Source organism: Chenopodium quinoa, unplaced genomic scaffold (assembly GCF_001683475.1).
Source record: "Chenopodium quinoa cultivar QQ74 unplaced genomic scaffold, ASM168347v1, whole genome shotgun sequence".
Classification (NCBI taxonomy): domain Eukaryota; kingdom Viridiplantae; phylum Streptophyta; class Magnoliopsida; order Caryophyllales; family Amaranthaceae; genus Chenopodium; species Chenopodium quinoa.
Genome location: NW_018742684.1, coordinates 1,619,008 through 1,642,456, shown reverse-complemented (window position 1 = coordinate 1,642,456; position 23,449 = coordinate 1,619,008). Strand labels below are relative to the sequence as shown.

General features: G+C 33.5%; 3 protein-coding genes and 1 non-coding gene across 4 annotated transcripts; 1 reads left to right on the top strand and 3 right to left on the bottom strand.

Annotated features, from left to right (window-relative positions):
* Positions 1–210: 210 nt before the first annotated feature.
* LOC110722698 (UDP-glucose 4-epimerase GEPI48-like) lies at positions 211–6,093 on the bottom strand. The gene is made up of 9 exons (XM_021901982.1): positions 5,263–6,093; positions 3,436–3,485; positions 3,190–3,325; positions 2,832–2,933; positions 2,470–2,697; positions 2,115–2,193; positions 1,813–1,895; positions 1,116–1,207; positions 211–990 (listed from the first exon to the last, which is right to left on the bottom strand). Exons 1-9 carry the CDS (start codon positions 5,443–5,445, stop codon positions 897–899), a joined length of 1,047 nt encoding a protein of 348 aa, XP_021757674.1. The 5' UTR covers positions 5,446–6,093; the 3' UTR covers positions 211–896.
* Positions 6,094–11,808: 5,715 nt separating this feature from the next.
* On the top strand, positions 11,809–17,681 carry LOC110722697 (ubiquitin carboxyl-terminal hydrolase 2-like). Its single transcript, XM_021901981.1, has 6 exons — positions 11,809–11,963; positions 13,431–13,478; positions 15,516–15,562; positions 16,369–16,415; positions 16,532–16,634; positions 16,711–17,681. Exons 2-6 carry the CDS (start codon positions 13,448–13,450, stop codon positions 17,494–17,496), a joined length of 1,014 nt encoding a protein of 337 aa, XP_021757673.1. The 5' UTR covers positions 11,809–11,963; positions 13,431–13,447; the 3' UTR covers positions 17,497–17,681.
* Positions 17,682–17,856: 175 nt separating this feature from the next.
* LOC110722696 lies at positions 17,857–23,435 on the bottom strand. Its single transcript, XM_021901980.1, has 12 exons — positions 22,723–23,435; positions 21,819–21,982; positions 21,569–21,646; positions 21,124–21,203; positions 20,818–20,902; positions 20,274–20,693; positions 19,841–19,948; positions 18,876–18,943; positions 18,697–18,784; positions 18,543–18,614; positions 18,386–18,439; positions 17,857–18,215 (listed from the first exon to the last, which is right to left on the bottom strand). Exons 1-12 carry the CDS (start codon positions 23,162–23,164, stop codon positions 18,135–18,137), a joined length of 1,740 nt encoding a protein of 579 aa, XP_021757672.1. The 5' UTR covers positions 23,165–23,435; the 3' UTR covers positions 17,857–18,134.
* Positions 23,347–23,419, bottom strand: TRNAA-CGC. The gene has a single exon. It is a non-coding gene; the product is annotated as a tRNA-Ala (tRNA).
* Positions 23,436–23,449: the final 14 nt, after the last annotated feature.

Sequence of the window (23,449 nt, the reverse complement as noted above, 5' to 3'; positions counted from 1 at the left end):
ACGCATTTTTCAATCAAATACTTGTCACATAGTAGAATGCACGCAATTAGCACATCATTATGTCAGAGTAACTAGAATCAAATCATAACGTTGTATCATGGAATTAATTTGAAGACTAAAGAAGAAAATCGGCAACTACTTCATCATGAACTACATTCATTATCTTATTCAGATAAAACAAATCCAATATTTGAATTATTATAGTACCAATAAAGAATCACGGTTCACTGTAACTAAAAAAATAATATTAAACAAATCAAATAATTAAATGAATAAAAAAAAGCAGCCTAATTAAACAAGGCAAAAAAAATCACTATAATTGGTATCTAAACATAATGATCCTACAATAAACGCCCGAAAGGGCAATCGGAAAGTCGAGGGGGGTGATCGACGGGGAAGAGGGCAAAAAATTAATAACTTATCCTTTCAAGTTGTTGCTCAAATCATCTCTTCATTCACTAGCAAGCAGCTTCAGAATAGGTTGTTGAGATATACCATAACAGCTTCAGGGTGACTTGGATATTGAACTTTCCAGCAGAGGAAACTCAAGAAATTTCCAACAAATTACAGCTTGCAGAATTCAGCCCAAAAGAGAGCACATGCAAAATAATTGATCTTCTCAATAGAATATACTTTTTTTTCCCCCTTTTAAAAATTACCTATAAAACAAATTAGATAGTTACATGACATTCTTAGCCCATTTACACTAACATAATACTATATGCTTCACAAATAGGCATTTTATATTACTCGCATTATTTTCATGCTATATTCCTAGAGTTAGGCTGGATGAAACTGTGGTGTATGGGTGGTGTAGCAACAGGCGGCGGCTGTACCAATGAGATTAGATTGTACATAGGTGTGTGTATATTTGTTCTCTGTGCTGGTTGAATCAATCAGTCCTCGTTATCCGGTGAGCCATAACCATAAGGATTCTTGCTAGCCCAGTTCCATTGATCACGGCACATCTCATCGATTCCAAATTTGGCCCTGCAGTTGCACAATATTATTGTCAGATACCAATGTTTCTAGGTTAAGGATCATGGTAAACTATAGAACAAGTGACTTTCAGTTGATGACTTTCATAAGTTTCATCGAATCAGTCAGAGACTTACTTCCAATTTAGTTCTCGCTCTGCTTTTTCTGTTGAGGCATATACAACCTCAGCATCTCCAGGGCGTCGCCCAGCCATTTCAAGAGGAATTTCCTGAGAAGATAATAATAGTTAGTTCACCAAAGTTTCAAGGTTTGAAGCAAACAGGGATCCCCATGATATGCTTCAGACGCAAGAAAATGCATGGGAGTTGGGACACAAAATGGCAGAATCAAAGTGTTTGCACATATGACTGAAAATTGACAAAAAACGTGATCTTTACTAATCTCAACAGAGGAAACAGTAGAGGAGCATATATTCTTGCCATAAAGAAGAGAACTATATCCCACATAATAATGCTATGAAATGGAAGTATAATGACTAAAAAAAGACAGTGAAGCCAACTACTAAGAATATGCCAGTCTTAAGTACAATCAAAGTTCCTGGTGAACCAAGTCTGCAAGTATACAACTTAAAAATACCAAGTGGAGAAGATTATGGCCTCTAACTTAAATTCTGATGCAGTAATGTTAACAACTGTTCTGTTGAGGACATAACTACATATTTGTGGCCAAAAATAGCCAACACTTAGCACTTAGCAGTACAGAAGAAGCAAATATGATCGATCCAAGAAAACAGAACAGAATAATTCAAATAAAAATGGGTCTGCATACTTGCAGGTAACCCTATGATGAGAAAATTGCTTGGAAGGTCTTTACCTTTCCCGATGCTTTCTCAAATGCTGCTACCATCTCCAAGACTGATGTCCCCTTACCAGTTCCCAAGTTGTAGACTTCACAGGCTGCAAATTATTTTCCTTATTCGTCAGCATTTACTAGATAACAGAAATAACATTGAATCATCCAGGCCCCTTATGAGAGAAAAGGGGGAGAAACTGCTAATGTATATTTATGGCTTCATGCCAAAAGCTCTAATAAGAGGTTTTTGATAAAGGAGAACGCAAAAAAGATAAACTCACTGAATAAAGAAGTTTACTTTGGGAGTTTTAGCATATACTGACCTATATTAGAATCAAATAGCTTCTGCAGTGCTGCTATGTGTCCATCAGCTAAATCAACCACGTGAATGTAATCCCGAACCTGGAAGACGATTCTTATTAGAAAACATAGATAGCAGTAAATTCTAATCTAATTTCACAGAACCTCAGATACTTTGGCATGTAAGAAAGAAAATCTAGCACCAACAACAGGAAAAAGAGAATGAAATAAGTGGCTTCAGGCAATGGAACAGAATGATATGTTAAAAAGTTTTAAATAGTGGACCAAAAAAAAGCTCCTATATTAAACAAGAAGACACATTAGCAAGACACACACAAGTTCAGAACAATTGGTTATCAAGAGATCTGGTTAACATACCCCAGTGCCATCTTTAGTATTATAATCAGTTCCATACACCGTTAAATGAGGTCTTCTGCCAACAGCAACTTGCTGCACGTAAGGCATAAGGTTGTTTGGAACTCCTCGTGGATCCTCACCAATATGCCCACTGGGGTGAGCACCAACTGGATTGAAGTATCTGAGAAGAATAATCTTCCATTCAGAATCAGAATTCTGAACATCACGACATATTTCTTCAATGAATAGCTGAAACAGGATAGCACAGCAGAGATAAGTTTGAGGAATTGATCAATGAATTCAAATGAAGGTCCCATTGAATATCTGACATTTTGTATAAGCAAACAAAAATGAGAATTTTTTATATATACTCTTAAGCACACCTTGGTTCTTCCATATGGATTTGCTGCAGACAAGGGAAACTCCTCAGTACATGGGACTTCTTTGGGCCAACCGTACACAGTTGCTGATGATGAAAAGACAAGCTGAAATACATCGAAAAAGAAAATCAGCAAAAATATCTATTATGAAGTTACAATATAAATTTGTTCTGTTTGCTGGCCACAAGTAGGCATAATAAATAGCTGTAGAAAAAACCTTTGAACTCAACCTGGAACATAAAAAGCATATTTTTCATATGGCAATATATTATGTATTCAGCCAAGCAAGAACACAAGATCAAGAGAAAAGAGATAGCTGCATATAAGATAATAAATCTACAGTGAAGGAGAAAAATAATACCGTCTTGCATCCATGAGCAGACATAACTTCCAGGAGATTAACTGTACCAATGATGTTGTTATTGTAATACAGCAATGGTTTTTGCACACTTTCTCCAACTGCTTTCAGTCCAGCAAAGTGAATGACAGCATCAAATCTAGAACCAACAGGGCACATAATGTCAATTAGACGATAATAAAGCAAGAGAAAAATTTGTATTATTATAATAAGAGTAGAGAATTGACAATAATTATATAATGGGCTTACTTTGTTGAAGAGAAAACCATTTCGAGAGCTGATTTGTCCCGGAGGTCCACCTGCAGCAAAATTTAGACTTTAAAATAAGGACTCTGTCGCGTAAAGAGGATTATGGAAAATAACATTCTGAAGAAAAACAACAGCACAAAATTGATGACCGGCAATGTGCAAAAAACAAAAAAAAAAAAAAAAAAACAAAAAGGCTTCATGACTAAGTGCAATGCAAGAAATCAAAAAATTGTAGATTTGCATTACTGTAGTCAACATATTTGTAGGGAGGTTCACCTTTACTTCAATTAACAGTGATCAATTATAAATCTAGCAATTAAAGAACAACAAATTGCTTAAGTATATCACATGGAGTGGTGATGAAACATTAAGGCATTGAAAAGCTACTCTATATGATAATGGTCCTGTTTCCATACCATCATTACTCAGACTCTTTATATCACATCAAATTCCCGAGTGACATGTTTAACAACCTCATGGCCTCACTTAATTTAGACCAAGAACGAACATCTTTTGCATCAAAATGGCTGAGCATAACAATGAAAATAGGGTATATGAATTTGTGTTTAGCACTAGCATTGAGCTGAAACGACATAGATCTAGACTAATTATTTCCTATTATTCATTTTCCCATAATCTAGCATTTTAAAATTACTAATGTTGACAAAACATAGAAATCGAACAAAGTCGATTAAAATTGAATTAATTAGATCACACATAGCATTGGAAGAATTCCATGATCATTTTTTTTCTCTGATGTATTCACTCGAACTATAATATATATATATATATATATATATATATATATATATATATATATATATATATATATGAAAAATCATCAGCATAAAATTATTTCCTTCCAAGAATATTTGTTTCCAGAACAGAGGATTGCTTACTAATTACTCAAATTTTTACATGATTATACCTTACGGAGTAACTAGTAATTTCTTGACAAGTGTACAATCAGCTTAGTATTATAAAGTAATACGGAGTAACATTTTTTTAATCAATTATGTACTCCAACATTATGAGAAATACTTCGGTATTAATAATCAAAGTTCAACATGTTCAACATTTTTTAATCGATCATACTTTGGCATTACGAGATATATTAATAATCAAAGTTCCACCTCGACATATAGAGTTACCGCTTGTTTTAAACACGTACTCCCTATAACTTTGTACAAAGTATTATACTAATTGTACAAGTCTACACCCTTTTCATAAAATTACTAAGGTGACAACCAAATAAAGCTAAATGCCAACAACATAATAAGAATCTTCTAACGCAGAGTAATTAAATTAAACAAGTCAGCGTTACATAATAAAATAAAACCCAAACTTTATTATTATTAGTAAATTTATAATGACAAATAATAACAAAACGTAGCTTTTTTCCAATAATATAGTAACACCATTTTTCATAACTTCCAAACGTAATGGAAGAATTTATTCCACCACCCAAAAAAATAAAGCAAAATTCATACAACCCCTAAAAGACTAAAAGTATACAACAACCAAAGAACGTGAAAACAATGATTATATTCACAAGATACCACATGCTTCACTATTTAAAATTTAAAATTAAAATAAAAAGTAAAAAACAAATTCAAAATTCCCCCAAAATTAATTTAAACGAAAATAACCCGAAGTAACGCGTTCAAAATTCCACAATTATGAAACGAGCATTTCCTAAATTAAAATAAAAATAAAAATTAAATTCAAGAATTTACACGATCCACCGACTCATCGATAAACCCAAAATAAAATCAAAAATGAATGAAAATTCGACGAAACAATCAAATTAAAATTCAAATGAATGACCTGGTGAAAGGAGAGATTGGTAGAAAACTGAGCGGCGAGTTTCTTGACTCGGTGAAGAGCGATTTCCGACGAGTTATCAAGATTATCAATGACGACTACCTTAAAACCACAGAGTAAAAGCTGAAGAACGGTATGACTACCAATGTAACCGGCACCACCGGTGACAAGAATACTCTTGGCCATTGAAGTAAACAGGTAACAGCCGGTGAATTGGGCGATTCTAGAAAGATCTATCCGAGAGTAGGAGTTGAAAGAGAGGAGGAGAGAGAAAGGGGTAGAGAGAGAAAGAGGAAAGAGAGAGAAAAAAGGTGGTTGAAGGGTGTAAGGGAGAAGGAGGAGGAAGAAGAGTATATATAAGAGAACATTCCCGCAAGGGCGCAGCTAATTGTGTTGGTTGGAGTTATTGTTGTTGATTGTATTTGTTTGTTTGTTTGTTTTTGTTGATGAAAATTTTTGGGGTGGGATGGGATGGGATGGGATGGGATCCCAATGGGGTTTTGTAAATTATACGGAAATTGGAAAGACTACTAGACTTGTTGAGAGATACTTGCAGATTTATTTGGGGTTTTTTTTAATTTTAATTTTTATCGTTTTATTTACCTTTTGTTATTTTAACTTTCTTTTATCCGATTCGGTGTTTTGTTTGTGTGTTTGAGTTGGCGGAAGACTTTTGACTTTTCAGTCCGATGTGGTAAGGCAAGGCGATATGCAATTATGCATTACAAATTTCCATCTTAACTTATGAGTCTTTAATTTCTTACAATTTCCGTTCATTAATTAGATTCCTATTTCTCTCTATTATGTGAGAAATAAATTTTAGAAATAGAAATTTAATTAAGAAACGGATGAAGTAATAATAAAGGGTGTTTGTAATTGATATACACGATCGTTTAATTAAGTTACACATGATGTACATAGTTGTTATTACATACAATTGTACTATTGGTCTATTATAGTTAAAGACGGTGTTAGTGTGCGGTTGAAATTTGTAATAATTGGAATATGGTTTGTAATTTGTATGACACTTTCACTCGATCCCAAGATCACATGGGATCGAGAAGAGAACTTTAGAGCTATCGGCCTATCCCTCACTCACACTGAGGGTAGTACATGTATATGGAGTATTTTATAATTTCAACAAAGTGTTGCGGGTGATACTCTGAGACTATATTATTTGCTCTTTTAACCAATGAGGCAATGAGGTTAGGTATTAGATTAGTGATAACTCTGATAAGAGTATATCTTATATTATCTAAATTTACTTGAACTTATTCAAACTTGATAGATCTCATCAAACTTATTTTTGTTGTAATTTGTATTTGAATAACACTTATTAGAGCTTTTTTTTTTGAACTGAACTTATTACACCTAAAATAAATGAAAATAAGGTGAATATGACATATCATAGTCCCTTATAGTAAGATGATTTTACAAAGTTTATTTGAAAATTTTGAAAAGTGTACATAAAATAAATATTTTTTTTAAGAAACTATAAAATAAGAATAAAATTACATAAATGAAACTAAATATTTGATAAATTATTAAAATATTGATAATACTATTTAATACCATTAATAAAGTAATATAATTAATTACTTGGAAAAAAAATATCTCAATTATAAATTATATAATCATTAAACAATATGATACTCATATTTCAAACGACTAATGTAAATTTTTTAATTATAAGGCTTGTAATTTCAAATCTCTCACCCTTTTAATTTGTATTATCCTCAGTTATTTATTCGCACAAATAATATTCCGTATCATTTTTGTTATATCATTTGCATTAGTTGACTTGACTTTCTTTACACAAAATAAATAAATTAAAAACACAAGATTAAATAATAGATACTTACCAAATTTCCATACTTCAAGTTGTTTATACTCCGTATTGTTTAAGAGAGCGACAAATATAGGACAAATGTATGTGATTATTTGTTAGCTAGATGAAATATTAGTTATATACTTATATTGTAGAAAACTAGGAATAATATATCTCCTTTGATATTTAATAATTGATTCACATTTCATATTTTTTCATATTGTCTTTACATTTGCTGGTGTACAAATTTTACAATGTATTATTATTATTATTATTATTATTATTATTATTATTATTATTATTATTATTTTATTGTTTATTACAAAGTATAACATATCTTTTATTGTTTATTATACACACCATTGATTTAAATTCTTATGATATTAATATAATTCTGTAACTTTTTTATTTTGTTTTGATTTTTTTTTTAAAATATCAATAATCTAGGCCCTATTATGTAAAAATGGGGGATTAACATTTTGAAGAAGGGGATTAACATTTACGTAAAAAAATAAAAATAAAAATAAAAATAAAAACTTCTTTAGTATAGAAACGGATCAAAATATGTTAAAATGAGAAAAAAGGTTTTTTTTTTTTTTTTTTTTTTTTTTTTGAAACCTAGAAAAAAAAAAGGTTTATAAAAAGATGATAAAAATGTATAATTTTTTTTATTGTAAACGAAAGAACAGATCAGCCACGTGGAAGGATGATTGTCTCAAGTCTCAACTTACACAAATATAGGCCACCTTTGAAAAGAAACTGGGATGACTAATACAGTAGTAATACGACGCACTTTGCTTCCCTGGTAATGTTAAAGTGCCAAACCCGATTCCCCTGATCACACGTATTCACCTTTCCTTTATTGACTTTTTTTCCTTTTATTTACTTTTGATCTCTTCTTTCTTCTATTTTGTTGTCTTTGCAATTTGAGTGACAATTCCACAAAGGGCCATTAGGCCTTTCGGTTTATTAAAGGAAAGATCCATGCTATTCCATTTACTAAGTTGACTAGGGTCTATTCTCATACGTTTATTTTCAATTCAATTCAGTTCAGTTCAGCTTCTAGTTTCCTTTATATTTATTTCAGTTCAGTTCAGTTCAGCTAAGTTCATTTTAGTTTAGTTCAGTTTAGCTGAGTTCAGTCAATGAGAACAGGCCCTAAACTTTGTTTACTCCATATTCTTGATATTTACTCCATTTTTTTTATTTACTTATTGCCATATATTTTTAATATTGTATTTGTAAAGTTTAGATATTTGAAGAAAACATAATAAGATGAAGTTTACAAAATATTGCCACTACTTGATAAATAGTATAGTACGCGGTGTTTTTCCTTATATAGTAAGGTTAATGTAAGATCAAAGATCAATTAAATCAAACAATTAGCTTGGATTAAATCAAATCAGTATCGTTCATACTAAATTTAGAACATGATCATTAAAAATCATTAACTGATTAAGTAAATGTATAATTAACTTATACTTTTTTTTAAGTGTCACAATTTAAAAGAACATGTACATCAAGTATAGTGGGCTATTCCGTCCATTCACCAATCCAATGTAAGATATTGGATGTTTTATTTTGTAATTAAAGAGTACTTTGTATAAGTGATCAAAAAACTGCAAATATAGAGATTATGCAATGCAAAGCGCAAATAAAAGTGAAGAAAGTTGTACTCCTTCCGTCTCTAAATTGCATTTCTACTTCTGTCTGTTGTGTGATGAATAAATGCTAGAGTAGGCCGGATTGTAATTCAGAGACGGGGGAGTAGAACATAATTGATGAGGATGTTTTCAGTAACATATATGCGTGAGTTTTCTATACTTTATAATCACGAGGATGTTTTCCTTTTGATACTACTGGACTCTAGGAGTAGTAATTTTAGCCGCTGCTTAAGCACAACTCTCGTGGAACTCGTGAATTGTTTTTGTTCATTCGGTCTGAAAGCTTCACAACCTCAAATGAATTATTATTATAATTTGCATTCTTTTTTAGGAAATCAGAAGGTAGGTTTAATTTTATCATGAAGCAAGTATCATCCAAAGTTATAATTTATATTACGGAGTACTCTTTTTTTAATAAACTTGTACGTCATATAATACATGCTTATCTTTAAATATATGGTGGACTATTTCACCTTAATGTGTCACAAATTAATGTTGATATTAAATTAATTTAAATATAAATCATTTTCATCAATGTCATATGTTTCGACTTGATGATTTTTTATTCATATATAGTTTCATTTTCATAAGAAAAAGGTGGTACACGAAACTATTTAAGAATTGTTCATTAGTCGAAGTATAATATAATCTTCATAAAAAATAATTAACCAAGAACTTGATTAAAGTTCAGAGACTTCCAGAATTTGGCCCATTGTATTGTTTTAGTTTTTATATTATTTAATAAAGCATGGTAGAAAATTCCAGAGGTTGTGGATAAATAAAGTTTTGGCATATACATCAACAAGAGCAATGAATGTTGTTTAAGCAATTTATGGAATTGAACAAGGTTTTGATTTGGTAAAACAATTTGGAATACTCTCTAGTTTTCTATAAAGATTTAGACCTCTTTTCCATAGCCCTAATAGAAAGATATTTTACAAGCCTAATAGAAAGATCTGGATATTGCATATATACATCTACATTTCCAATTTTATTTTATTTTATTTTTTATAATTTGTATACTTATGGATATGTTAAACTTAGCTCTAAGAATTTTAGTCATTGAGAAATTTGATTTATGCACATCAATTTTTTATTTTTTGTTAACCAATGTATTTTTAATTTTAAAATACATACTCTGTATTATTATAGCCTAACAATCTATAAACCGATAACAAATGGTGGTAAGATGGTAATTAGTTGGCCTTATGCCAAAGTTCATAGTACATTAGTACAGAGGTACGTAATTTGTCCGTATTACCATACATATATATAAAATACAAATGTAGAGAGTGTCACGTAAGTGGAATACTTAAAAATTTAGCAAATATGGAGTACTAAAGAAGAAAAATGTATGCTTAGAATCATTACTAAAAGCATTGACTATATAAATTTCCTTGCAAAACTATATACATAGTCCAAAACTCCAAACCAATACCATTATTTGTTAATTGTTATTCCTTTCTAAACAATTAAAGCTACTGGTTGACCGAGAAGATAAAAATAAAAAATGGTTATAGTCAAATTGCCTCATTTCATGTGCTGATTATAGAGGAGGGACAAATCTCTGTTTAAGTGGAGAATGAAATCACAAAAGGTAGTTAGATTTACGTTAGCCACGAATTCTGGGGAGTTCAATTCCCCCTACCTTTGAATTTCTGGTAATATCTAATTTTTTGCATATGTTTGGTGTCAATTGACGATTTGGCAACGCATTAAGTGTCGGAGCCGTCCATTAGAAAGAGAAACAATGCTACTCAATCTTAAGATAAGGAAATACTACGATAATTTAGCAACTAACTAATCCTGATTTTAATACACAATTAGTAGCTGACCCACTGTTGATATCATCGAACATAGCTTTGGCACTTGGCATTGTGCGATACATTCCTAATCTATAGATTACTTGATCAATGGTTTTGTATTAGTCACTTATCTACTCACCTTATCTATTTATTTATTTTTTCGTGGAATACTCGCCTTTTATTTTAATCAATTATAATTTGTTAATTGATTTATTTGTGATGATTTCTCCATTGATAAAGTTTGTTTTTTTTCTCTTTGTTTGAGATAGGCTTGGTAGTGGAGTAGGATATATAGTATGATACAAAAAGATGATAATTGGCTTAATCGAGCTCGATCAAAACATGACATGATATAAAACGAGCAGATGAAGATGGGATGTGCCATATATATGGCAATATGGCATGGTTGGCTAGACACGACTTTCATGTCATGCTTGGGTCTAGCCAATTCATATTCATGATAAGCCTAACATTAGCACGATACAATTCTAAGTCTCTAAGTTGGAAACGATTTGCTTTGATTAAGATGATTTATTTCGAACGATGATAAAGCAAATTATGGTTTAATCAATGATACAAATATCATTTTTCAAACAACTACGACCTGAATCAAATAAAAAATTCCTTTATGATCCTAGCTCAAAAATAGTTAGAGAATATTATTATGTGAAAATTTCTTTTCCTTGAAAAACCAGTGTGTTTTCTAAGACTGTACCTAAGATAGTCATGCCTCTCAATTTCTCAGTAAGGGTCAGTTCACTTCAGCTTAATTTCAGTTCAGTTCCAATCAGTTCAGTTTAGTTCAAATCCAATCAGTTCATTTCAATTTAGTTGAGCTCCAATCAATTTAGTTCAGTTCAACTCTTAATTTTCTTCTCTCATAAAATATTCTTTTCAGCTCAGTTCAGTTCAGTTTGGTTCGGCTCAGCTCAAATCAGTTCAGTTCAGCTTTGCTCAGTTCAGTAAATGTGAAGAGGCTTTAATTGTTGCGAATTGGCTCAATTGCAAAATAAAATATTTTTTACTTCGTAATTTGTATTTCCTATCAAGCAACTTTTGAAATCTCTAAACAAAAAAACCAAAAAACAGACAATGATACCGAACAACTCGTAATCACAAAAAGAGTCGGTGAGTCTCTTACTGGACCATGGGCTTCTCCGCCATCAAATAGATCGACAATAAATCCAATAGCCCAATTCAATTTATTAGTCTATCTTCTTCAGCCCAATAAGCCAGCTTACCCAGCTTTCACTAGAGTGAGATTATCTTCCTTTTTCTTCTTCAGTTTTCTTCTTTCTCTCTTTCATAAACCAGCTACTTTCTCTCTCCTCTGGGTTTAGGTCTTCCATTGTTGCACAACGCCAAAGCCGCTCCGTAGTTTTCTCTTATTGAGGTTTTCCTCTTCAGGTTTTTCTCTCTCTTCGTGATTCAATTCCATGATTACATTCCTTCAATCCTTGTTTGCGAATTTCGCTCAAATTTGATGAAACTGATTTTTTTTTTTCTTTTTTTCGCTTGTATAATTGGAATTCTGTTGTTGATTATTAGTGTTAGAATTTGTAAAGATGATAAAATTCTGTAAATTGATTTTGTGATTCAAAGTTATGGAAAATTGTGGTGATTAGATGATTCATTCTATTTTATGTGCTTCCGATTTTTGTTTCCTTACGTATTTATTTGTGCCGGAATTTCTTTTATTTTTTTCTGGAAATTAAGGATTTTAATCGGTGTTCTATTTATAATATGAAGCTCGAACAATTATCTTAGGTTAATTTTAATTTTTTCTTAAAAGATTACTTTTAGGCCAAATTAGAAAATAACACCGGCTAAAAACCCCGATTTTGATAATAACACCTGTTGAAAAAAAAGTTTTATTATAACACCTACAAAAATCCCAAAATTTTGGTTTCACCACCCACTAACGGACTTTTGGATGGAAACCGTTAGTGGGGCTCGCCATGTACACGTGTCAATAAGGTATTGGTTTTAAAAAAAATAAATAAAAAAAAAGTAAAATTAAAAAAAAAAAAGAAAAACCCCTAAACCCTAACCCAGCCACCACCGGGATGGGGTTTAGGGCGGTGCTGGTGTTAGGGGAGGGGATATCGGGCGATGCCGGCGTTAGGGAAGGGTTGTCGGTGTTAGGGGAGGAGGTTTCTGGGGCTGGCTAGGTGTTAAGAGGGTTCCGGCGGCTGGCTTGGCTGGGGTAGGTGTTGCCGGTGGTGGGGCTGGCTGGGTTAGGTTTTTTTTTTTTTTAAAAAAAAAATTCTTTTTTTTTAAACCAATACACAGCTGACACGTGTACATGGCGGGCCCCACTAATGGTTTCCATCCAAAAGTCCGTTAGTGGGTGGTGAAACCAAAATTTTGGGATTTTTGTAGGTGTTATAATAAAACTTTTTTTTCAACAGGTGTTATTATCAAAATCGGGGTTTTTAATAGGTGTTATTTTCTAATTTGGCCTTACTTTTATTTTTCTCGAATTTTCGGTGTTTATCATGTGAAATATGGATTTCAAGCAGTGGTTAAAGATGAATTTCCGAGCTCTGATGAGTTTAATCATAGGAATATTGAGTATGAACAGTGAAGTAATAAGAGTGTAGTTAGTCCTAGTTACAACTCTGAATTCGTAATGTTAGGGTTTTAGCGCGCTATCAATATTAGCAAGAGTATATTTAGGTGTGTATAATCTTCTATTCCTATAAAATTGGCAATTATACTTGATATAACTCTTATTAGGACAAATTGCACGAGTGTGAGTAAAATGTATAGTAATTAATATTTTTTCGACTTGATCCTAAAAGTCTAAAACGACAGAGAGACATCTATTTGGAGAAGTTATTGATTTATATTTGTTTCTGTTATTCTTCACAGGTCATTCGTCTTCGATCATGTCGTGGTGCACAATCGAGTCTGATCCTGGTATGGCTTTTTTGCATCTCTTTGTGAGGGTTTTACTTTGTTGTTGTAGAGATTTTTTGATATCTTATTGCTTGTGCATTTGACACGAGGATTGGAATCTTGACTTTTTTTATGTCAATGCTTGTCTTCCAAATAATCCTAAGTTGATTTCCGAATTTTGATTTTGTGTGGATTGTTTCAGTCTTGTTTAGCTGATGTAATTCCTTTCTGAATTCAAATGTCTAATCATTAAACAAGTAAGTGTGCAAGGGGCTGCACCAGCTTCATTATTTTTCGATTTTTTTCCTCCTAGAATTCCACTAATCATTCTAGCAATTCTTTTGTTTATATACTATTCTAGCTCTTCTGGAGTGGATTTTTGTGGTGAAGAATCTGGCCTTATATGGTTTGCATTTAAAGCTTGGATTTGTTGATTCTGTTTGGTAACTTTTGCTGATGTGGCATGGCTCTTTAATGGATCAATTGATATGCAGTTATTATTGAAGTAGTGACAGTTATACATTACTAAATTTGTTCGAGTACTTAATTTGGAAGAATAGAGGAAATTTGCCAAACGATTATGGAACAAATAGTATAATGTGGTAGCGAAGTTGATCTTTCATTCACGGGAAAGAGTGACTTAGCTGTAGGAAAAATGAGCTACTTGGCATTTTTGCTGCTGCGCTTTTAGTGACATGACTTGACTTGATAGGAATATTTGCATGGAAATACATAATCCATACCCGACTTTTGTTCTAGTGTTTTGAAATGTGCTCAACATGAACGTATCTCAATTCCACGAAAAAAGGAAAGAAAAAAAAAAATCCCCTAGGACTGTAGTTTGTCCTAGCACTTCATTATGTTAATTGTTTTATATTCCTCTTTTATTGTCTTCCTCTATTTCCCCTCAAAAAAACTCCTGTATGCCTAATGCTTGACCATCATTTTGCTTTCATCAGGACAAGCTTAATGCTTGACAATTGTTTTGCTTTCTTATTTCCTCTGTTTGTTTGTGTCTCTCCTTTCTACCATGCTATGACTTCTAAACAGACCAGAATTTAGAAGCTTTGCAGTCAAGTGCTTCCCCAATCCCCATTGATCTATTTTTCTCAGTTACAAAAGATGCTATTGAAAGTTTGAAACTATGGCTAGATGATTTTCTTAAACATCTCCTCCTTGTGGTTTCCATAATTGTTAATATGGAAGATTTTCTATAGTTAGGGATGACTGTTTGTGATATACTAAGTGAGACATAATGAAGTTTTATGCCAGTGGTGATTTTCTACAGTAATAGATTCACCGGTGATTGGATGGTAGGAACCAAAGATGGTATTTCCTGGTGTATGGCTACTTTCTTATATATGAAGGCAGTACTGATCTAGTGGTTGGGCTCATGTTTACTTTTTGTTTTTGCTGCACGGATCAAACCTCCAGAGACATGTTAATTTCATATTTTGTTTCTCTGTTATTGGTCTTGGTTACAAGCCTCTTATTGGGTTAACTTACTTAGTTTCTCATCTTTATCAGCTAAAACAATTAAATGATGCGCACAAAAAAAAGAATGAGCCTAGATTAAGGCGAAGCTGAGCAATATTGTTGTCGATTAGTTTTAGATGATTTGGGAAATACACAAGGCGTAACAGTAAAAGTCAATGATAGCATTGACAAGGAAGGGAACTCATGTGTTTTTATTTGGAATTTGTATAATTTTTGCGATGAATGAGGGACTTATGACCTAATAATTGCCGGTTTGGCTGTTATTTTAACACTGTATTATTTAAACTATAACTTAACGCTTTTTACCTATGTAGAAAAACTCAGGTCAGAACACCTAAATCATTAATCCATGAGATATTTCCGATTATTACTATACTGAAATTTCTTTGTTGTTTTGGAATGTATCTTTAAATAATACATGGAAAATTGAGGCTACAGTGCATGATTAATTGCTTGTAATAACCATTAGATTTTCTTCATTTCCTAGCTGGATGCTCAATTGAATTGTTCAATTGTTCTTTCAATGTTATTAAGCTGCAACTGACATGTGTTGAATTTCAGGTGTATTTACAGAACTTATACAGCAAATGCAAGTGAAGGGTGTTCAGGTATAATCTCTCTGTCTCCAATCAGAACATTGTTAGTTATTAATTCCATGTATAGTTCTTACACGGAGGTCATGTTTCATGTGTGTATGGGTTTTGTTGTGTAATAATAAAACCTCAATTAGTGAGGCACTTGGTCTTGATTAACTATAAATAAATCATTCCATTCACGACATAAATATCTTTATGGCTCATTTAATGTTTCCAGCTAAAAATCAGCTTTAGTTGTGGTTTTTAGTTTTATTTTTAAGGAATCGGAAAATCACTCTGTCACAAAACCACAACCAACTTTCATCAAGTTATTAGGGTTTGGGACTAGGAGATCAAGCTACATGTGTTATTCTTGATAAGAGAAAAACTTGGGTTTCTAACTGTAGATGTTAGTAAATTGGCTAATAGCAAAAGAAGCTATGGAGTATTATAGAGAAAATTTAAGTGAAGTATGAGTTACCTAAATTGGTACAAGATTTTCTTGCTTCCAATCAATTGAATATTTATGAATGTTTGCTAGTTTCAAAATCAGATCCAAGTTTAGCTTGTTGGAAAAAACCTGACTTCTATTGAAGTTGATGTAGAGGACATTATTGTTTTTTTATTTTACTGGTGTTTTGGTTGCTTCTGGCTTTCTGGATATATCTAGAAGGTTCATATTGATGCAGACATGATTTTTTTTACATTTTCCCTGATTAAAGCTTTGGCACTTGTACGATGAATTGGGCTCTGCAAACTGATTTGTTTGAATAAATGACACTAACAATGAATATTTGTGGTCATGTACTGATTTATACTCTGATATTCTGTTGTTCCAGGTTGAAGAACTGTATTCCCTAGATCTGGAGACTCTGGACAATCTGCGGTGAGTTATCGCCTCTAGTATCATTGAGTGCACATCAATAATCTTCCTGTTTATCAAAATATTTCTTCATGAAAAATAGTGATACATGTTTCAATCTCATATTTTACCAATAACAGGCCTGTATATGGGTTGATATTCCTGTTTAAGTGGCGTCCTGGGGAAAAAGATGACCGTGCTGTCATCAAGGAGCCAAATCCCAACTTGTTTTTTGCTAGCCAGGTAAGCATTTATGTATGAGTAGTTTATTTTGTGCTGAAAAAGAGGGAGTAAATTTTGTGCTGAACTTGTTTTCCAGGTTATTAACAATGCATGTGCGACGCAAGCAATTTTGTCTATTCTTCTAAATTCTCCGGATGTTGATGTTGGTCCAGAACTATCAAATCTGAAAGAGTTCACCAAGAATTTTCCATCCGAACTTAAAGGTCTGGCTATTAACAACAGTGAAGCCATTCGCACTGCCCACAATAGTTTTGCTAGACCTGAGCCCTTTGTCCCTGAAGAGCAGAAAACTGCAACGAAGGACGATGATGTCTACCATTTTATAAGCTATTTACCCTATGAAGGAGTCTTGTACGAGCTAGATGGGCTGAAGGAGGGGCCTATTAGCCTTGGCCCTTGCACTGGGGGGCAAAATGACTCCGATTGGCTGCAAAAGGTTCAGCCTGTCATCCAAGAGCGCATTGAGAAGTACTCAAAGAACGAGATAAGGTTTAATCTTTTGGCCGTTATCAAAAACAGGAAAGAGCTGTATACTGTGGAGCTGAAGGAGTGTCAGAGAAAAAGAGAGCGCATTTTACAACAACTCTCTGCTGCACAGTCAGGGACAGCAGGGGTACCAGAAAACACCAAACTTGAAGAACTTAACCGGCAACTCGCTGAAGTAAATGTTGGTATTGAAGCTGCTACAGAGAAGATTGTAATGGAGGAGGAGAAGTTCAAGAAGTGGAGAACAGAAAACATCCGCAGGAAGCATAATTATATTCCATTTTTGTTCAATTTCCTCAAGATTCTTGCGGAGAAGAAGCAGCTGAAGCCTCTCATAGAGAAAGCACAGCAGAAGAAAGTAAGCAACTCCACTTGATTCTATGAGATCAGGGAAAGGCTGGGGTTGGTCTGTTTTATTTGTGAATTAACTGTCAGTTGGGGAATGCCTCACAACATTACTCATGTACTTCCGACGATAGATGCTCTATTTTGTTGTTTAATTAGTGAATTCAGGCTATATGCAATTTATTGTATTGAGCAAGGCATGTTTAAACTTTTTCAGTTGCTCCTCTTATACTTGGCACTGTGTTCCTGTTAGTTATTACACCAGCAATCAAAACGAGGACATCTGAAAGAGGAAATAGGCAATCATCAGTATGAATATTTCTATACTGCAACTGATAAACCATTTGTACGAAAATAAATCTAGATATCTATACTTTATATTTTTTATATTAAAATAAATAAATAAAAAATACATTGATAAACATCTTTTGCAACAAAAAAAAAATGTAATGAAAATTTTGGCCCTGCTATACGTTTAGATTTGAAATATGTTCAGGCAACTTGATGTCAGATCCTAACTTAGAATCTGATCACTTGTAATTGGAAGGTAATCTGCAGTCTGAGAGTTAGCACACCGATGTATAGCAAGCTACTATCCAACAGACGACAAACACCTAATTTGTAAGCCAGTGTGGGTGATAGTTGCTGTTTGAAAATTTGCACCTTGCTTCAGACCTGTTCTGAGGATAGTGATTCATTGCTTAGGAGCCTTTCTACCTCATCGTTTGCCTCAACTTGCTGTCTCCATCGCTGATTTAACAAAGAATATATAGAAGAAAAATGCCAGAGCAGCAAGTTAGTGATAACTTTAGAGATTGTGAGTAATTCATTCGATGAAAAAAGCAAGCATTCTAAATACAGTACTGCAACATTCACCCTCAGGATCTGTGATAGGAAGGAATGTAAAATCCGAGACTAACCTCTTCAAGATTTTCCAATTCCATTAGCTGCTCTATTTGTTTGGCAACATTTTCCTGTCAAGAGAAATTATGAAAGTGTTATGCTAGGATATCTCATGAAGGATTATTTCGCACAGGAGGAAGGGAAAGCAGGAGATCTAGCTGAACTAATGTTCACCGTATTGCTAGAAGCTTCGGCTGCAAGAACATCTGTGTCCAATTCCACCTCAATTTCTATCATAGATGAAATCTGCAACCAGGAAAAAAATGTTCTGAAACAATGTGATACGAACATAATACAAGCTCTGCAATATTCAATTGGTAGAACATACCCTGGCATAGCTATCAATAAGCTCCATACGTCCTTTAAGGGAGTTTTCCAGACCTTCACGCACTCTTTTGATTCTATTTCTTCTAGCACTGTAAGAAAAAGGTATCAAATCAACTAAAATTATATGAACTTCATAAGACCAATGAATAGAAGTATATGAAACTTTTTCAGTGTAATCACCGGTAAGAAGGTTCGCCCACAGCAAAAATTTTGTTCTCCAACTGGCAGATTCGAGCCAACATCCAAACCTGGCAGGAGAGAAAAGTTGAATTGGAAAAATGTGATCTTTGGCTCATTGATATTACCGAGCTGTTATGCAAGCCCATACCAAATCCATGATACTAAAGTAGATTAATCCATTAATGCTTACTACTCTTTTGTTCTCTTAAGCCATCAAAATTTCGAGGTTTCATCAACACTAAGCCGTAGTTGCAAGTCACTGTTGCTTTTATTTGCTTGGTATTTACTTGATAAATATTTCATAGGTATCACAAGAATGGTATCTGGAGTATGGAACTCTAAAAAGCCACAAGAACTAGACCCTCTAGATACCAACTATAATGCCCGTCCAAAACAACCACGATGTTAACATCAAAAGTTCTCTATTCACTTTATTTGTTTGCAAGTAAAACAAATGTTCTAAACAACTTACAGCTCAAGCTGCATTAGCCCATAAAGAAGCTAGCATAGTCAATTTAATTCATAGCGAATCACGCAGAATAGTTAACATCCTTAAAAAAATCAACCATATCTTTCCAGCTAAACACACCATAAGAATATGAGATTGCCATCAGTGCATTTCACCAAAAAAAAACTTCTTCTCCTACACCCTACTATAAAACCAACCAATTCAATCTGTAACTACTCCTGATTGTTCATAGAACACATCCAAGTCTCACAAAGATAGCTATCCAGTTCAGAATGAAGGAAAATATGTGAACAAGACTCACTGTTAGCTCCATTCATTTTTTTACTCTTGTTGAAACAATAATGCTAAGGAATTATGGAAGCCATGAACCTTAATCAAGACATTATGAATTGATTTTCTATTGTTTCTCATCTGACTGTTCATCAGGTGATCATGATCTACTTTTTTACAAAACAATATACATAGCAGCAGCAGAGAATCATTTTATTCCACATACCTCATTTTCAGCAGTATCTTTAAGATCCTTGATGCGAGACTGAAGCAAATCGTACTGTGCCAGAAGTTGCTGCTTTATAGCAATTGCATCTGCCATCCTCTGAGGCAGCTGGAAGCAGAGACTACATGAGTCATATTTTTGTTCACTTACAAAAATATTTGACTTAACAAAATTTTCTTTACTTCTTATTATAGACAGAGCAAGTAACCGGATTCTTTCTTTACTCTTACTATTTCACTTTGAATCTAGATTTTTGGTGTGTTGATAACCAAACTAATTGAGACGAGACTCTGGAGAATTAAAGAACAGAATATCTAACCGTCTAAACCAGTGCTAAATACTTCTAATAGGACTACGATCCCTTACAAACAAGTGAGAGAAAAATAATAATTCACAACGGCACACTTAAGAGCATGCACATACATAGGCTTACCTGCCCCAACTGTGGCAAGACCACCGTGTTAAAAGTGGCACCTACGGCGAGAGAAGCTGCAACTGCAGCAGGCAAGAGCTGAGGCAAGCTAGGGTTAATAAAACCAGAAGCAGCATCTCCAGAGGCCAGTAACACAAGAAGTGGAAGGACAATGGATGGATTAAGCAAAGATGGCTTGCTATCTGCAGAAGGTGCTCTTAGAAGAAGAGATTCGCGGCTGTCTTGATGGTTTGTCAAGCAAAGAGGTTCTGAAGGGTAGTACTTTGGGGATTTAGGACTAATTCTAATGGGACCAACCTCTCTGAAGACATTTAATGGAGCTGCTAGAGCTAAAGTGACTCTTTCTCCTTGCTGTGCTGGGACATCAGGTGTTGAAGTCGCAAATTTATGTGTTTGAGCATTTCCAGAAGGGGTTTGGATCTGGAAATGTAAATTATATGGTCATTTTCAAAGAAAGAAAGAACAATTACAATACACCTTGCAAAATAATTGAAAATGTTCATGTTTTTCAGTGAATAAGAGATACTGTGTAAGAATTTTATACCACTATAGAATGGACAGCAGAAGGAATAGTTTGCTTTGTTGTTTGAAGAAATCCCAGCCACCTTCTCCACGCTGGAACATCCATGCTGCGTTCGGCAGGATGAGATCCTTAGAAACAGTAAATGTAACAGGATCAAAACCACAAAACATACTTTTTCTTTCAGAAAATAGTAAACAAATGCAGGGAGCATTGTGCTTTTTTTTACTTAAAGCCTTGGGGGAAGAGCGTAATGCTAATCCGGTATCAAGTCTTGACAGTACAGAAAAAACTATATTAGTGACCTGAAGACTAGATTTATATGCTAACCTGATTTCTTCTGACTCAATATTAACTATATCTCCAGAAACAAGCTCATATTGGTAGCGGCACTTTGCACAAGATACTACCTACAAAAGATCATAGGGAAATTAAGTGAGCAATATAATATCAAATATATATCCAAGCACTTCATATCAGAGCCAAACAAGAGTGACTTTTGGTAAAAATTACTCATATGCATTCTAGAATTCCTTTGGTTTAAATTGATAGTGACTGATAATCTTCTAAGACTTTTACAGTGAATTGGTGTCCTTAAGAGTGAAAACTTGAGTGAGATGTAATTATATGCATTTTTCGTCCCTCAACCCGCCCCCCAAAAAAAAAAGAAAAAAAAAAAAGAAAAGGAGTACTGCCATGACTGTAATATTATGAGCTCTTGACTTTAACTTTGATGCAATGAATCAGAAACCACAAGAGACCTTGACATGCGTACTTGAATGCCCTGTTGGGGTTGTGCAACAGCAACAGCCACCATGCATGTCGGGCATTTTATTATCTTACCAAAAGGGACCTGCAAATACAAACACAATAAGTTTGACAAATTACACCGTGTTTATACAGAATTCCAAGAATTATGTTGATAAAAAAAATTCTTGTCGCTTCATCAAAGAGTACACCACTAAACACCATGTCTAAGTAGTTACAAGATCATCATTTCTAAGCAAATTACGGCTAGCTCTAACCTCTTCTCCAGGAGAAAGTCCAACTCGACAAATTTCATCAATGATATTTAGGGCATTGGTTACCCTCAATGAAGCAGCTAGACCAATGACTAATGTTGTGTAAGTGTTCAAATCCGGCCTTGGCCATTTCCATCTCACAACAATGCCACCATTCTCCTTTAAGACTGCAATTTTACAATCCACAATCAACGCAATTACACACGTTTACTCACACTTATACAGCGCTAAAAGCCAATAAGATCATGGCTCAATACAGGAGCAAATTAGAATGCAAATACTCATACCATACAAGATTACAAGATACAACCATGCTTTAACAAAATCTTAACCTAATTCACATCAAATAATTGCACTACTTCACATCAGATTCCAAATTTATCCAATGAATTGCAAAAAAGATACATGCAAAGCAACCATAAGACTAACTATAAGAATTTAGAGTTGAAACACTATGTACATAACATTAGACAACATTAACTCTCTAAACTTCCTCTGTTTTTCAGTTGTTCCACTTTAACTATAATTTTGACAAATATTATCAATAATTATCCTTAATTATAAATTATAAAAACTTGATATTAATTATATGGAAACAAATTCATCAAGGTTTAAATTATTGAAAAACTAACCTAAACTTTTTTTTTTCCTCTTCCTGTAAATAGCAGAAATTATCGGAAACATAAAAATAAAACATAAAGCTTATGCAAATAAGATTAATCATTAATCAAACATTAATAACACCGATAGTATGATTATATAATTAGTGAATAATTGGATATATGAAATAAATATATAAAGCTCATATGAATTAAACGATTAATCAGTAATCAAACAACAATAACACTGATAAAATGATTATAATCGGCGATAAAACTGCATATATCAAAGTCGTTTACAAAATTACCTTGATCGAAAGCCGAAGAACGCATAGCATTGAAGATAGAGAGAGCTAAATCAGAATTATTGCACAAAATTGCAGCATTAATAATTCTACAACAATCATCGCAACTAACAATTCCGCCATTTTCACTTCTACTTTCAACAATCATCTGAAGAACTTCACTCGCATCCTTCATACTCGAAGCTCGACTAATCGCCTCATTATCAAACACTACCTTATCTCTTCCTCCGCCGTCTTCTTCATCGGCGACGTCGTTTTGAGTGTTGCTGGTTGAAGCTCGAACAGTGACATTAATGGCGGAAGAATTCCAGAAATTGACAGTAGACGAAGAAGAAGAAAGAGAAGGTTCTAGATTGTTCCGGAGAAGAAGGAGGAACATGGTTTTATGGTGGTGAGAGTTGATGGGAGGAGAGAGAATGAATGGAGAAGTAAAGTTGAGTGCCATTGCAGAAGCCTTACTTTCTCTCTCCTCTGTGTGTGTAAGAGTTTATAGGAAGAGAAGATGAGGAATGAGAGGTTGAATTAAAAAGACTGCCATATTCCACGTCATCAAATTGGATAAATGGATTTATTTAGAAATAAAAATTAAAATTTGCTTCAAAAAACAAAAAAAAAATGAATTAAAATTGGAGGTGCGGGGAATCGAACCCCGTGCCTCTCGCATGCGAAGCGAGCGCTCTACCATATGAGCTACACCCCCTAATTTGTTTATAAGTTGATAATTTAATCT